At 39.0% G+C, this 16994-nt stretch overlaps 1 protein-coding gene across 22 annotated transcripts in view; it reads left to right on the forward strand.

The window, feature by feature from the left end:
- The window catches only part of LOC146755229 (rho GTPase-activating protein 32-like), a 338547-nt gene that overhangs the window by 262099 nt on the left and 59454 nt on the right, over positions 1-16994 (forward strand). For 13 of the 22 annotated variants that reach the window (XM_085526227.1, XM_085526225.1, XM_085526229.1 and 10 more), the window contains 2 exons: positions 10672-10826; positions 16196-16416. Coding sequence is in view for 7 of the 22 variants with exons in the window: in XM_085526239.1 (XP_085382365.1) it covers positions 16196-16237 (42 nt within the window). In the remaining 15 variants the exon portion in view is untranslated. Of the gene's footprint in view, positions 1-10671; positions 10827-16195; positions 16628-16994 lie in introns of those variants that run through there. The other 9 variants (XM_085526244.1, XM_085526238.1, XM_085526243.1 and 6 more) reach the window with 3 other exon arrangements.

Below are 16994 nucleotides of genomic sequence, written 5' to 3' on the forward strand. Positions count from 1 at the left end.
AGCTATTGGGAAGCGTCAAGCGCAAAGAATGATGAAGTACATTTCATAGCAGCCAATTCCAAGCCCAAAATCCCTGTTGTGCAGGAAGGCTTTCCAACTCACACAGGAAACTCAGCCATTGCACAGCATAGTATTAATGATTTATACACACCGCACCACTGCTTTTGTTCACTGGCAGAGCCAGGTTGTGTTAATAAAGGAATTTCAGGGAAAAGGGTCCCGGCATGCTGAGTTGTTTTGCTCAGTGCAGTAGATGCTGCCTTCATAAATCAAAAGAATTTAGAGCTTTACAGTCTTCCAGAGCCGCTGAGGGTTTTTTGTTTGTTTGTTTAATCTGATTCACTCAGGAATATTTTCATTTCTTTTCTATAAAGGATGAATGAATGAGTACTGGATGAGATCTATCTCAGCTGTTTTAGGGTTGATTGGTTTGCTTCACAGTGGCATTATGCTTCCATTTGTTTTCCATTTGGTATTTATGCTTTATGGTGTTGTCTGTGGAGTTTAGCATGGTTTTATTAACGTAAAGAGATGCAGATCACATTATATTGCCTTCTTTCTTAGACACAACTGAGTAAAATGTGAAGACAAATTATGCATTTGTAGTAAACAAAGCAATTTTATACCTGTTATCCAAAGGAAAAAAATGTAATAACACAAAAGCATTTGTTTTATTTTAAATTGGGATAATTTGTCTTATTAGTAAATACATGCTTCCATGTTATTTTGTTGTGAATATGAGTATTAATTTTCAAGTTCTTCTATTGCAAAACTTTGTTTCCTGATAGTTACTGCAGAAATGTGTACTCAGTTTTGTATTTATTCGCATAATGATTATTTTCAAATGGTGGTTCGGTATTGATATTACTAAAGAAGAAATGTCTTAGAGTTGATAGATATATGGATTAAGGGGAATGTTTAAAAACAAATCCAAACAACACCTTCTCAAAATTCTGGTATGGGCTGGTGTTTAAGCAGTGCTGACGGGATGCTATCCTAGAAATTAATCACTTTTATGTTTATGGCAACTGGTCTGTCCAGTATTGTTTGACAAAGAGCATGGGGGGAAAAAAAGTTGGAAATAATTACGGGTATAGTATTTTGCAGTTAAAGGAAAAGTAGCTTTCCAGGGGAATCTTGAGATCTTGTGTTACACAGCAGGCACAGTGTTTTCAGTCTATTTAGATTATTCAGAATCTTTGATTCACGTAGCTTTTGCTTAAAGGGAATGTGACTGCACTGTCTTAGTTTTGCTACAGTAGAAGAAGTGTTTCTTGGCTCCCTGAAAGTCAGCAATGTGGGAATCAGTCTCAAAAAAGTTAGAGCTACCACAGAGGGGAATTCTTTGTAGTTGGTGTGGTCTGAAGAGGGATAAATATTTTCTTTTCCGTTTTCATCGCTGTTTTAAAAGGCAAGGATTAATATAAGGCAGGCACCCAGTAGAGAAGGTTTATGTTCATAGAGTACCATTTTTGTGTTTGTTTGTCCTCTGTTATCCAGGTGCATGAGTGTTTCATTGTGTTTAATTATGTCTGTGAGGCACAAGACAACAGTCAACATCTGCTCTATTGTTTCCTTGGTTTACAGATAGCTTTGGTGGGTTATTAAACAATCTATTTTTCAAACAGAACACAGAGAATCATGCTGCACCCATATTATGTAATTTTGTAAAGGTACATTATGTAATTAGTCGTCTAGTGTTTGCACAATAATCCTTTATTCTCTTAGAGTAAATGCTTTTCCATCATTAATACGCAATGGTTTCAGGCAGTTTTTAACTAATAATAATGTCTAGTTTATAACATATGGGTTAAGCTGATTTCACCATGTGCCTCACTATAAGGTATTTTATATGTAAGCAATGCTACTGAATTGAGAATGGTAAGATAAATATTAGAAATGTATATTAACTGTCATTTTGGTCCCGAAGCAGCCACTGATGAACTCTTACTGATTACATATAAAGTATCTCAAGATTTTGGCTAGGGCTGAGCGATACACTTTCTGCCTCTCATCTATTAACGTGTATCGGTTGTGAAAGATGTAAACATCAGTCGGGGATTTGAGTCTTTCCAGTTTTGACTTGTTCATTCCATAAATATTGGCAAATGAAAACTTAAAAAGGAACCAATATTTTATAATAATAATATTATATTATTATTATTATTACTATTATTTGTTTAAAAGGAGAAATATGAGGTCATACTGCTTGTAATTAACTTGCCAGAAACTTGTGGGGGGGAAGCCGGGGGAGGAAAAACCAACTTTTTCCTGCTTCTCCCCTGTACGGTGTTTATTGCTAGATGGTTCAGTAGGGCATGTCTCTAAGGAGCTTCTCTTTAAAATAAACATATATGTTTGTCTACAGCAAGGAAACCGCGCAGGTGTCTTCAGCTGAGTGCTCAGGGGCTTTGTTCCGATGTGCAATGCTGACATAAATTTTAATGGGAGAGAAAAACAGGGTCAGATCTTCTGCTGGGGTAGATCAGCACAGTCTGTTGACTTTCACTAAAGAAGAGGCCCTCAGCTTGGATGTAAAATTAATGCATGGTATAGGTTATGTGTTTTTTCTCTTGTATTTCTGTATATTTTGCTTGCAAATTGTTTTAAGTATTTATTTGCACTAAAATTATACAAATAGCTTATGCCCACTCACAGTTGCAAATGAGCTTTGATGGAAACTCTAGGGGAAAGTGGTATTCCCTCAGACTCACTGAAGAAGATGGATTACAGCAGGTAGCATTTGAGCTGTGGTAATGGCTGGCATGGCTTGTTTGCATGGCTTCACCAGGAATTAGTCCTGTGGAGGACTGTCTGTATGATTTAAAAGAGTTAATCAGATCTGAACTGAAGAGAATAACAACTGAGGAAGTTACTTTTCTTGTATTACAAGTAGCCAAATAGATCAATAGCCTTCAGCAAAGGTGGTTAACTTCTACTGTATGCAGTGGTACTAGATTACATGAAACGTTTGTTGGGAGCAGAATCTGAAGGAGGCCTAACATTAGATAAACAACAACCACAGTAAATACAAATTAACTTTGAATGTAAGTTCTGTAAGTATTCTCTAGTCCCAGTTGATTCATTAACCATTCTAAAATCTGACCTTATGGAAGCAGCTATGCAGCAGTAGCAGAGAGATGATCTAGTTATAACCTTTGCAATCCAGATGTGCCCAAGATACATCTGTGGGAGCAACACAATCATACAGTAGTGTTATGTTTTTCCATCCTTGTTGTGTCCTGTGGCCAAACACGGGATCAAGCATCTCCTTAAACAGTTGCATTAGGACCTATAAGACTGAATTGTCTTCAGACATAGAGTAGCAATAAATCTGAAGGAGCTTTAACTTTGTGATATCTAGATTTGGAAGCAAACTTATTACCAATTGTGTTGTCGTACTGTTTCAGCCAAATCCTGCTTGCTTCAAATGCTCCTGGATTGTATTTCTTGGCTAAACTTCAGTACTTAAAATCTCTTGTTGGTGTCCTGAATTGAATTGAATTATAGCTTGCATTACATCTAATGCCTTCAAATTTTGTTTAGTTCCAGAAAATATGAAGCTTGCCAGTTCTGAACTGCAGTTCCTTTTGAGATGTGCGGAGTCTTTATTGTTTTGTGATTTCAATAGGTTATTTCTCCAAAATATCTGTCTCACTTTGAAGTTGTATGCTGTGTTTGTTTCTGCGCTAAAACTGTTGGTTTAGGATGGGGCTTAAATGATGTATTTATACAGTCAGGAGACATGATTTAATGCCATCTCATGATTCACCATCCAGTCCTATTAATGTGAACCTTACTCAGGGGAATGAGTAGCTGTTACTTGTCGACAAACCTTCTGTATGTTAAGGGGGTGAAGTTGTATTGAAAGATCCTTATAGTGATATTCTGCTGTTCTCCAGGGAAGCAAATGAAAAGTGTACTTTGATGAATAATGAATGCGATAATTGGGGTCAGTAAGAAGTCATAGCTTCCTTTGGTATAGTAGTTAGAGTGGCCTGACTGCAGCAAAAAAAAAGTGAAGTTCATTTGACCAAATTTGACAGTAAATTTACGTGGCTATCTGCCATGTCCACACAACCTAAACCTAATAGATGACAGTGACAAGCAGGTGGCTCATCTGCACTGTTCTAGAATACATTTCTGATATCCTGTCTTATACCTGTTGATGTCAATAAGAAGACAGCTATGAACTGGTGCTGAGGGAGATTGGTTGTATCCCAAGTATTGGCACAAATCTTCTGTGAAACGGATGCTGATCTATCATGGCATTGTTTCAGTATATCAGTATGATGATCTATCATGGCATTGCTTCAGTATATCAGTAGCGTTCATTAAAAATGGATATTGATTATAAGACAGTCTGTTCTTGATTTGCAAGGAAAAACATTTTTTGTTGCTGGTTTGTATTTGCAAATGAATGTACCCCCGAGGGAGCGATTACATTTCGTGTGGAATTTCCCAAGCTGATAAACTTCATATAAACATAAGACTTCTCTTGCTCACCTTTCAGAAAACTCAGGAGCAACCTCACTGCCATGCAGCTTCCTGAGAAGGGAAAAAGAGAGGGAGGTTTCAGGCTCTACTCCCTGGGAATGGATAATGGGACTCGAGAACAGTGCAAAGTTGCACCTGGGGAGGTTCAAACTGGACATCATGAAAAAGTTATTTACTGTGAGGGTGATGAAACACTGGAATAGACTTCCTAGAGGTGATTGATGCCCCAAGCTTGTCAGGATTCAAGTGACACTTGGATAACACCCTCGGTTGTGTGTTTTAATTTAGCCTTGAAATGGTCAAGCAGTTGAACAATTTGATCTCTAAAGATGCCTTCTAAATGAGTATGCTGTTCTTACTAAGAAATGGTAGAGAAGTTCAAAAGCAAGTAGTGAAGGAAATCTGAAGTAGCCCGATCACGGGAATGATTATTCTCAAAGAAGCCACCAGTGAAAATTCCCATGTAACTCGTGATAGGACCAGAGAAAATGACCTGAAGTTGCACCAGGGGAGATTCAGGTTGGACATCTGTGCTTTGTGCTGCTGTATTGATGATGAGAGCTCCTTATTTTTGTGCAAGAGCCAAAGGGAAGCTCAGCCATTGAGACATTCCTTAATTTTTTTTTTCCCCACTCTCTGCCCTCTTTCTGCCACATATGTGTCATCTATGGAAGTGAATTTTTGTGACTCACTGAATGGTAGGTCACTCCTTATTGGCAGTCAGGTGACAAATATGTCTAGCAGCAGTTGAGTCAAAGTCGGAACTGATGCTTATTAAGGATGAAGAAGAGAGTGAGGACTTCACAGCAAAAACCGTTACCTTCATGCATTCCTGGAAATAACGATGCCATGTGTATTTAGCATGTATTTTATATATCTGGATGTTGTGTTTGTTCTTTAGTGTTATTGTCATAGGTGATAATTTTTTTTGTATTGTTTGTGATTCTGAGCTACAGTAGATGGGTACAAATACACAACTGACTTGTAGACAGTTTAAAAAGAATTCACATAAAGGTCTTACCTGGTACCAGAAAAATCATAGGAGAAAGCACTGATGGCATTTAGTAAAGTACAGTTAGAAGATGAGGAGATAACAGTCTGGGTAATGTAAAGAAGAAACTGATCTGATGGCAGTTCACAGTAGTAGGCAGGGTAGGAATAAGCTGAAGTGAGCCCTTGAAGGTGATGACAAGTACCTTATGGTTGCTGAGGTAGTAAGGCGATGTTGTGGGGCAATGCAAGAAAGGAAAGCAGAAGTGATCTTTGTGGGAACATTCCAAATAGATCACAGAGTAAACATGCTGTTCTTTAGTCAGTGAAGTTCTAAAACAGCAGATGAATCAATGCACCGCTCTGACAGCAAAAGACAAAGTTTGCAGTCAGTCAAACCAGAGTAAGTTCTGACCACACACTCAGAAGCCAACATTTTGCTGTATTTTACTTGAAATAATCTAAGACTGCTTGTCCTGCACTGTGAATGCCATGATTTCTCTAGAACTACAAATTGTTTGCCAAACATGCTTCCTAGGTTTTTGCTTGGGGTCCTTCTGTCTGGAAGCACAAAATCAGCTGCAGTATAATCATTTATTTTGGCTGTCTTTACATTTGCCACCATTAAAACAATGGGCTTTTTCCCAAGTATGCCACTGGATTATATGTTTTAAAAAAAAAAAAAAGTTGAACCTCAGTGCAGCTGAAGAACTGTGGGCTTTCTGGTTGACAGAATCAGGTTCGTTTTCAACCACAGATAGTTTTTAATTTGGTCCCATGAGCTTATGTGATTTTTCTAATAGAAGCTTCAAGTTTGGAAGAAAATAAAATGTTCTACACACTTTTTTTTTTTTTTCTTTAAAAAGAAAGGAAGATCTCTCTGTTTAAACAATTCCTTTGTCATTGCTCTGTATGCTAGTCTAAATGGGGATATGCAATAACTTGGTAGACTAATTGTATCAGCCATACTTGTATCAGATAGTTGAAGGACAGTAGAGATTGTTTTAATTAGGAAATGGATATCATAGCAACTTCTAAGTGTAAAATATTGCATCTTGTGTTTTGGTTTTGCTGTTAAGTATAATAGGAATTGACTGGGGAATTGGTAGTTGGCGTAAACAGCTTGCGTGTGTACTTGGAACTTTGCTTAGAAGAGTAGAATAACATAACCAGCCGATGACAAGTGTCAAGTTTGGATAGTGCATCAAATGCCCTCAGAGAGATGTTGATCTCATATCGTTTTAGCAAAAGGTGGAAGTAGAGCCTTTGGAAGATTAGTGTTGTTATTGGAAAGAAAGCAGCAGTCATGGTTCAGGAGAATAAAAGGGAGAAGGAAAAGAAAAAAGATGTTGCACTTTTTCCTTTCAGCCATTCATTTAATGTCTGAATCTGACTAACTCGAGCCTTGGTAATCACTGGTTGGTAGTGAGTGGCAGTTAACCTCTTTTGGAGCATGCATGGGGATGCTTTTCTGGGGAAGGTCATGGGGCAGATCCTCCTGAAAGCTGTACTAAGGCATGAAGAAAAGGAGGAGGTGATATGAGCCAATCAGCATGACTTCACCAACTGCCTGACTAACCTAGTGGCCTTCTGCGGTGGAGCAATTGCATTAGTGGACATGTTTAATGGATGAGGAATTGTCTGCAAGATTGTATGCAGAGTGGTGGTCTGGATGTAGGTAAGTGATGGGTGGTGTCCCTGAGAGATCAGTACCGGAACCTTTCTTTGATGCTGTTATTGGTGATGCCATCAATGGAGTAAGAAGTTGACATTCAGCTATGTGGTCCAATCAACATGTCCAAGGGGTGGGATTCCATCCAGAGAGGCCTGGACAGTCTCAGACAGTGGGCCAAGGAGAAACTCATGAGGTTCAAAGCCTATTAGCACTAGGGTTGTGGCAGCTTTCACTGTCAATGCAAACTAGGGGATGAAAGAATAGAGTACAGTCCTGCCAAAAAGGACTTGGTTTTACTGATGGATATCAAGCTGTACTTGAGCCAGCAGTGTGCCCTTGCAGCCCAGAAAACTGACCGTATCCTGGGCTGCATCAAAAAAGGCATGGCCAGCATGTTGAGAAAGGCAATCCTGCCCCTCTGCCTTGTGCTGGTGAGACATCACCTGAAGTACTGCATTCAGATGTGGAGTCCTCATTGAGGTAGAGATGTGGAGTTTTTGGGGCATGTTCAGTGGAAAGAAACAAAAATAAATCAGGGGATGGAATACCTCCCCTGTGAGGGCAAACCAAGAGACTTAAGGCTATTCAGCCTGGAGAAGGTTTGGAGAGACCTGATAGCAGCCTTTCAAAATCTAAAGGGTTGCTATTTTAAGGAATTGAATATACCTTTTAGCAAAGTCTGTTGTGATAGGACAAGGGAAAATAGTTTCTAACTGAAAGAGGGGAGATTTTGATTAGATATAAGGAAAAATGATAAGGGTAGAGATGTGCAGGTTGTCCAGATATGTGATGGATGCCTTGTCCCTGGAGACATTCAAGGTCAGGCTGGACTAGGCTGTGAGCAACCTGATCAAACTATAGATGTCCCTGTTTGTTGCAGGGGAGTTGGACTAGATTACCTTTTAATAATGTCTCTTCCAACTCAATCCTATAACAGTACTAATCTGGTAATACTTTTTTAGAGCCAGTATTCTAAAGTTGCTGCAGATGATGGAAAACTGCACAAGAGAGCCGGAAACTATGTTCTTTTCTTCATTCTGGGTTTTCCTATACTGGAAAGCAACTGAGAAAATTTAATGAGAAAATGGAAAACAGGAAAGGTGGCCAGGAAAAAAAAAAAAAAAAAAAAAAAAAAAAAAAAAAAAAAAAAAAAAAAAAAAAGGAGGCTTCAAAAAGAACTAAAAGGTATCAAATATGAAATATTTGCCATAAAGTTATAGCCGTAAAGAGGGTGCCAAAGTGAAACTTGAATTATTTATGGTATGTGAAATGGGAGACTTTGCCTAATGTTGGAAGGGAGTAGGAATTATTTGACATTTTTTGGTATTGTATAGCATTTGGAAGAAACTTTCCTTGTGGTTGGATACGGACATTAAGAAGAATTAATCATTTGGCAGGAATGTGGTCTGAATAGATCAGTTCTGTCAGTATCGGATTAAAGCATACATCATTGATTGGCTAATGACTGCATTGCAGGGATCTGCTTTTTCCAGGCAATGTGGCTCCAGAAAAGTTGTTAAATTATTCTTTATCTTCAACCACAGCATGAATAAGCATCTAATTTTGCCTTGGTGGAATAGCGTGGTTTCATGGGATCACACCATGGAATCCTGGAATCTCCCATGTTGGGAGGGATCCACAAGGATCAACTCCTGGCACCACACAGGACCCAAACTCTATATCTGAGGAGGATGTCCAAATGCTCCTTGAACTTCATGAGCCTGGGACTGTGCACACTGCCCTGAGCAGCCTGTTCCATGCCCACTGCCCTCTGATACAGAGCCTTCCCTTGATTCCTGCCTGATCTTCCCCTGACGCAGCTCCATGCAGTTCCCTCAGGCCCTGCTGCTGTCTCCAGAGAGCGGAGCTCCGTGCTGCTGCTCAGCCTTCTCTGCTCTGGATGAACAAAAACCCATAGATCCCAGCTGCTCCTCATACATCTTACTCTACAGACGCTTTGCTGTCTTTGTAGCCCTCCTTTGGACGCGCTCTAATATCTACAATACATATTACAATATGTAGATGGGGTCAAATTCTTGGTCCTTCTTGCATCTTTTTCATTTTTTATTTTCTTTCTTGTCTGTGCAGCCCAGTTTTCAGGCACTTGTGGCTTTAATTCATTCTGTTCTTATCATATAGTCATTTCCATTTCTTTCCCCTTCGAAACGACTTCACTGCTGACTTAGTAAAAAGTCACTATTAGAGCACTTGTGTCAGTAGCTCTGCGCTAAAACAGCAAGACTACAGATGTTAGGGCATTAGACGGAAAGACCTGAGAAGGGAAGGGGTCTAAAGCAAAACACCTTTTTGCTTTATTCCTCACTTTAGTATTAGCTGACTTTCTTTCAAGAACCTTAGCTTTCTTGGCTTGTTCAGCTCACCTATTCAGATCAGTTTCTTTCTAGGAGGCAAGTTCATAATGGGATTACCTTGTTAGATTTTGGATGTTTGATTTTTTATTTTTTTTTTTCGGTCAATTTGTAGAATAATTAAAGTATTTTATTTAATTCAAATAATATGTTGTATTATTGTGGCAAAAATTGTCTCTGAGTTTAAAAAAAAAAAAAAAAGAAGCATTTAATGAGCTTCTCAGCTATTTCTCAGGTGGTAAAAGCTGGGACTGTTCAGACCAGCGTGATAAAATAGTTATATCGCTCCCATTGTTTTTTTACTATACACTAGCTTCAGAACCTTTGGGATTTATTTTCATGTGTAATACCCATCTCCTGTCTTTTAGCATCATTCTATCTTTTAAAAAAATAAAAGTACTTTCTTTTTATGTATCCTGCATAAAAATAGCGTTCGTCTATTTTCTTTTTCTTTTTCTTGTCTTTCATTTCTGAAATCAATTTTCAGTTTCAGAAAATCCTTACAAACTTTTAATGGAAAAAGAATTGTGGGTTTGGAAGCAGCTGCTAGAACCATGCCCTGAGCACACCGGAAATGGCTTAGCATGTATTTTTTTCTAGCAATGTTATAATTTTCTAGAATGTGTGAAATTGAGAACTGTAGAGTTGTTTAAAATAGGTGATCTGCAAGTTTTTCAGGCAGCGAAAATACTGATGTAGCATAGCCACGGTTACCATCAGTTACGTCGGACAGGCAATTGATGTGCGTAGTGCTGACCATTCTAGTTTTTTGCTAGTAAAAACTTTTAGGCTCATGCTTAACCTTAATCTTGCTGTAGGTTCTGCTAAAGTAAGATAGAATTCTTTGCATAACTAATTCTCTTCTGGCTTGTTCCGAGTTGTCAGCGCTCTTTATAATGGTATTTTACGCATTCCAAGCATTCTTGCAAAGCAAATGTGTCCTTTAATGCTAACAGTGAACTGTAAAACTCAAATTTCCGTTTTGTGTGGTCGGGAGGGAGACTTTATTGTGAAAACAAGTATGTTGGTATATTGGTATATATTGGTGAACGTGATGTAGTTACATTGGCGTAAGCAGAATTTGGCATGGGAAGGAGATGCAAGTAAAGCTGTATGTACTTCTGTGGTTTTGATTCACAGAGGTTTGTGCGAACTTAGGTAGCTGGTGCACACATGGGACATCATCAAAGAGCCCAACCAGAAAGTCAGAGCTTGGATTTGGAGTGCCATACAGCTATACATTTAGAAGCATGTTGTTGTAGTGAGGCAAGCAAAGCACCCTTTCATTAAAACAGGTAACTACGGTTTATTTTCAAAGTTTATTTTTATATATTTCAATCTGAAATGTAGCAAATATAAATGTTATTAAGACGCTTTACATTTTCATTATTCTTGAATGTTTATACTTATTGGGAAGGACTGGAACGGTCCTCTTCTAAGTTGAAGAGTGCTGACTGCTGCTGCCTAATTTCACTAGATTCCTTTGACAAGATACTGGATTGGAAAAGCTGTTCTAGAACCTCACTTATTCAACAACAAAATATGTACCATTGTGGGAATACAAGAAAAGCTGTTCAGAGCAGCAGCTGTGGAGCAAGATAAACAGCATGAGAACCAAGGACACCTCTGCAAGGAGAAGAAGAGTCTCAAAGCTCTGATTGGTTATGTGCCTGCATGGACAGTTGAAAAGTGTTTTGTAGAATGCTTTGTTGACATGTAAGATGTTTGGGAAAGTTGTAAGGGCGGATGGGAAAGTTAGAAAATAACAACTTGTGAAGGTATATAAGGGATGTGAGAACTTGTAATAAACGATTTGGATCGTTCACATCTGAGTCCGTGCCGAGTCGCTGCAAATGGCGCCCACCACGTGGAGCAAATCAACCCGCGGCTGAGCGAGCCCGGTCCGGCAGCGTCGCCCGACTGAACTTCGGAGAGACTGTTTGCGCGCACCCGCACCGTTCTGCAGGACAGAAGGTGAGCAGTCGGGAACTATGGGGAGCTCACTAACGAAGGAGCAGAAAGTAAATCTCGAAGTATTGCGGTCAGTGTTACCGTATCAGGATAAGACTGTGTCTACTAAAGCATTAGCTACTCTTCTTAAATGGATAAGCAAAAATGTCCCTGAATTTCCAAAAACTGAGTTCTCTCTCGATGGAGAACTTTGGGACAAAATCGGCTCAAAACTCTACGAGGCTTCTCTCGCTAAAGACAGAAAGGCTGCTAAGCTGTTGCCCGTTTGGAGCCGGATAATGGAAGGGATTAAGCAATCACGACGGGAAAGAATTTATTCCGACCATTCCCTGCCGCCCTCCGTCCCAACCCCGCCGCTGCCTCTCGCTGCGGGAAGCGGCCCGTGCCCGGATCCGACCGGCGGCTCCGACCCCTCCCCGATTCGGGGAGACGAGGGGCCGCGGCCGCCCCCCTTCGCGCTCCCGCCGTTCGCTCCTCCCCCGACGTTCGCCGCGTTGCCGCCCTCTACGGCGCCCTCGCCCTTCGCTCCGCCTACGACGCTCGTCGCGCCGCTTCTGCCCTCCTCCCCCCCCACGTCATGCGCTGCTGCGTCTGTGCGGCCGGCGTGTAACGTGGTTAAAGACACGGACGGATCGAAACCAGGGGATCGTTGTGACCCCGGTCCAGAAGATCCAGAAAGAGAATCGGACACATTTCCTCCTGATGATACTTTGAAGGAAGCAGGAATGACAAATTTCCCTACAGCGTACTGTGATGTCTTAGAGCAATGCAAAAAAGAAACAATATTAAGAAGTGATGCTGACACGTTGCAGACCTTTCCTAATCAGGTCCCCCGTTTGGAATCTCTGCCTTATGAGGCAGTGAAGGAGCTAAGGGAGTCAGTGAGAACATTCGGAGTTCAGTCAGCCTTTACATACAATCTTTTGGTTGCAAACAGTGACAGTTACGCTATGACCCCTCACGATTGGAAAACTGTGTTAAGAATGATCCTCTCTCCTATGCAATACACCGTGTTTATGACTGAATATCAGCTACATAATTTGAATGATAGCTCTTTGCCTCCGACTCGGACAAATCCATGTGGCACAGCACCTCTTCAACTGTGTCAGACAGATGTCACTCACGTTCCTGAATTTGGCCGTCTAAAATATGCACATGTAACAATAGATACTCATTCTTCTTACGTATTTTTCCACAGCACATACAGGTGAATGCAGTCTCAAGATTTAGAGTTTAAGGCATTAGCTAGGATGTTGTGTGCTTCTTCTATTTTAGTAATAGATCAGATGTGTATTAAACAGGATTTGATCTAATCAATGCTAGAGTCTACAGGAATAGCTCTTTTAATGTTTTAGTACTGTTTGGTTATGATGTTATTAGCCTATTAATTAGCTTTTCTTAATTTGCAAAGACAAAACCTAGAAAGGAATCCCAGGCAAAGAGATGACCCTATATCATAGAACGGATACTTCTTTTACATCCAATTAATTGGGATCTGAAAATATAACCATGCATCATTTTAGACAAAAGTGCACGCTAATAGAACTAAATTTGATGGTTTATTCTGTTTTCCAAGCAGGTGTTCCACTTGGGCTCTATATCACGCACTGGCCATGCGGATGTGGTGTACAACTGGAAGAAATCCTTCAGACCCTGAATGCAGGAGAGAATCTGTGATGGGTGAGAGAGGAAAGGTGCACCTTGAAGCAGGGGACGCCCTGCTGGCACTACCTGTCACATCCACCACCAACATGGCTTGCTGTTTCTCAAGGGTCAATAAGTATTAATGCCCCTAGTGATACTCTAGTACATTTGTCCTCTAAAATTGGTTCTATTTGGCATGATATTCCATTAAATTGTGCGATCATTAATCAATTATTAGCCCAGATAACTCAGTTGGTAGAGCATGGTTATGAACATCTTAAAAGCATTTACTGCACAAATTTTAGTGGTCATTAAAAATCAATATATCAGAGTATATAAAAATTGAAGCCTTTTCCTGATCAGTTACGGATTAACACAATGGGACCCTCATGGATTTATTTTCAGGTTGCAGAAACTTAGGTTGCAGTACAAACATGTTTGTTCTTTTTAGTGGGTTTAACAGTAATGTTGTTATGTTGTATTTGACTTGTCTCTTTTTTCACTTATAGAGTATTGTCAATCGAGGCCTTGATTGAGTTATAATGATTATGTTATTAATATAATTAGTGTTATTATATTATAGTATGGTAGTAGCTTGTCAATAAACAAAAAAGGGGGAATTGTGGGAATACAAGAAAAGCTGTTCAGAGCAGCAGCTGTGGAGCAAGATAAACAGCATGAGAACCAAGGACACCTCTGCAAGGAGAAGAAGAGTCTCAAAGCTCTGATTGGTTATGTGCCTGCATGGACAGTTGAAAAGTGTTTTGTAGAATGCTTTGTTGACATGTAAGATGTTTGGGAAAGTTGTAAGGGCGGATGGGAAAGTTAGAAAATAACAACTTGTGAAGGTATATAAGGGATGTGAGAACTTGTAATAAACGATTTGGATCGTTCACATCTGAGTCCGTGCCGAGTCGCTGCATACCATAATTAGTTTTTTTGCTTTTTTTTTTTTTTCTCCCTAAGTGTTCCAGAATTGCCCTTATCTTAAAAAGTTTCTTCCTCCCATTTCCCCCCCCCCCCCTGTTCTTAGTCTTCTTTATTTCCTATTATGACACAGTTGTTCCATTTACCTGAACAACACGTAAAGGGTTTCCCCTACAGCTGTTATAATTGAGGAGTTTTTCCTGTAGGTGCATATAGATTCCTATCTATGTTCTTTAAATCTTCAGTAACTTTCCAACTTTGTCAGTGGGAAATTTAATCAGCCAAAATAATTAATAAAAATGTTGAGCATTTCCCTGAGTCTGCTTTTCTCCTATATGAATCATCTTGCTCTTTAGGTTTTCTATCATGTTAATTAGAAATGTATTGAAACAAAAACTGGTTTTTACAGAGCAGTTTAGCAGTCTGTGGTTATGTCAGTTGTCCTGTTGGAATCATATATGTAAAGTTTACAAAACCCATTTTATAATCTCTGTTGCAAGGTGAAAGAAACCTTTTCTTTTCAAGTGCAGCTTACTGTTAGGCCAAACAAAAGGTAATAGTTCAAACTGAAGTACATGTTTTAAGAAGTGAAATAATTTAAAATGAGTTGTAATAGCAATACTCTTTCCCACATGTGTCTTTTGCTGATACATTTCTGTATGACGTTCTTCTGTATTTCTGTATATAACTGATATTGTATTTAAATCTTAGAAAATCTTTTGGCAAAAATGTCAGGGTAGTTTACTTAATAATTTAAACAATAGATTTCTCAATAAGAAAAACATAAATAGCAGCTGAGCACAGCGAGGTGAACAGTATTATCCCCAACAGAAACACGAAGCCACTCTATAAAAAGAAAATGGATCTAGGTAAACATCACACCATCACATGACAATCGCTGTGCTCATTGGCAGCCTCTAAGAAGAGCCTCATACAGGGTCACTATTTAACATCTAAAGTTAGAAATGGTGTAAGGCTGTTAGTAACAAGGGTCAGCGTGCACCTGCTAAGTTAGATTTCTAAATCACGCAATACAGCTGCTGTGATACATGAGAATCAATTACTGAAAACCTTTCCTGACGGTCAAAATGTGACATTAAATAATTGAGTATCACATCAAATCTTGTCTGCAATTAGTTATCTGGAAAAGTAATTATGCAACAAAATCAAGTAGCTTAAGTTAGTGATGTGGAGCACCCTGGTTATTCAGAAACTGTAGGAGAGGATGATTTATATATTTTCCTAACTTGTAACGTGAAGTTTTAAACACTTAATTCTTAATTGAATTAAAAGTATCTCGCCCAATTCTTGTCATTAACCATATCTGCAACTGAGGATATACACTGCATACATAACGAGTGTTAATGATTGTTTGTTTTGTCTAAAGTAGAAATGTTTAGCTGTAGAAGAGAATGACTTGCAAATAGTGCATTAAGTAGCAAATCTGTTTTGTTTAGTGAGAAAAAAAAACAGGCTGAATTTCCCCCCCCCTCCCTTATCTCTTACACTGGGTGTGAGTTTAATTGGAGAACAGATGAAATTCTCTAAAGGTCAAATTCGTCTTTTTCAAAAAGCTGTGATAAATGCAACAACATAGATGTTGTGAAAGGTTAGAAAAGCCATTAAAATATAATTTACACTAAGAAGTTGTTAGCTAGCTCAAATATTCAAAATAAGCAAGAAAAATGCAATGAATCAAAACAGTATGTATGAAATGTAACAGGCTTGAGTTTCAGCTCTCACATGAATATTGTTTAACAGTTAATAAATACAAAGAAACAGTAATTTGCACAATCATAATAAAGCTGCTTTTTCTTTTTTTTTTTTTTTTTTTAAAGCTTCTGATAGCAACTGTTGCCATGTGTATGCCAGTCCCTATTGCATTATTAGTTCTAATCCTGTTTGAAATCCAGGTTGGGGAGTTTGAACTGTATGTGTTTATTACTTAAAAATCTGAACTGATAAAGAGTAGTTGGTTAGTCATGTTATTTAAGCTGGTCCCAAAATAGCACCTTCCTTTTTGGGTAGAGTTAGCTTTGCAGCTGTTGTCTCTATCTGTTGTCTCTGAAGAAAAATTTAACATTAAGAGTTGCTGACGTCAATTTTTTTCTTTTTTTTACAGCTGATGTGGGCTTTGCCCCTGACAGAAGTTATTTGGTTCTAGCTCTGAGTTTGGAAGAAGTTGGTATATAGATTTTCCCCTAACTTTCAATTGATGTGTTTAGCTTTAGTGGGAGTAATACTATCACTTAAACCATGTTGTCGTCTCAAGGAGTTTTGCTACATCCATATGGAGTGCCAATGATTCTGCCGGCAGCGCCATACTTCGCTGGACTTGTTCAGGTAATGCAAGGCCGCTTCCAACAAGCAACTTAACTCTAGTGCACTTAGAGTAATAATTGGAATTTTTATGGTTGAGAAAGCAAACACTTTTAATACAAGCAAAAGCTCTCATGTATTCGGTGAGAAGACAGTAGGAAATCAAAAAGATGGATCACCCTAATCTGTGTATTGACATCTCTCATGGCTGAATAAATGGTGTAGTTGAGCTATATTTGCTTCTATTGATTTGTCTGCTATTTAACATTCATGCCTTTGCTTCACGAGGTTGACCACAGGGCAGAGGATTTGCTATCCCTTCTGTGTTTCCGAGGGACTCAGCATTCCCACGGCAGATCATAAGACAAAGTAACTTACTGTGATGTGTTTAGGTTAAGTGTTTTAGCACAGCAAGTATGAATAGTGTTAAATAAGCATTAATTAATATGTTATGCATCTCACTGAATGAAGAGGGATTTGTAGGTTTTTGTGTGTAATATACCGTAGATTACCTGTGGTATCTTTAAGTCATGTGAGTGCAAGATCCTGCTTGTGAGAGTTTTGTATTTTAAAAGTTAACTGGCAATTACTGGATTTACTTA

Source organism: Coturnix japonica, chromosome 35 (genome assembly GCF_054131305.1).
Source record: "Coturnix japonica strain WE chromosome 35, WE-NBRP24, whole genome shotgun sequence".
In the NCBI taxonomy this organism is placed as follows: domain Eukaryota; kingdom Metazoa; phylum Chordata; class Aves; order Galliformes; family Phasianidae; genus Coturnix; species Coturnix japonica.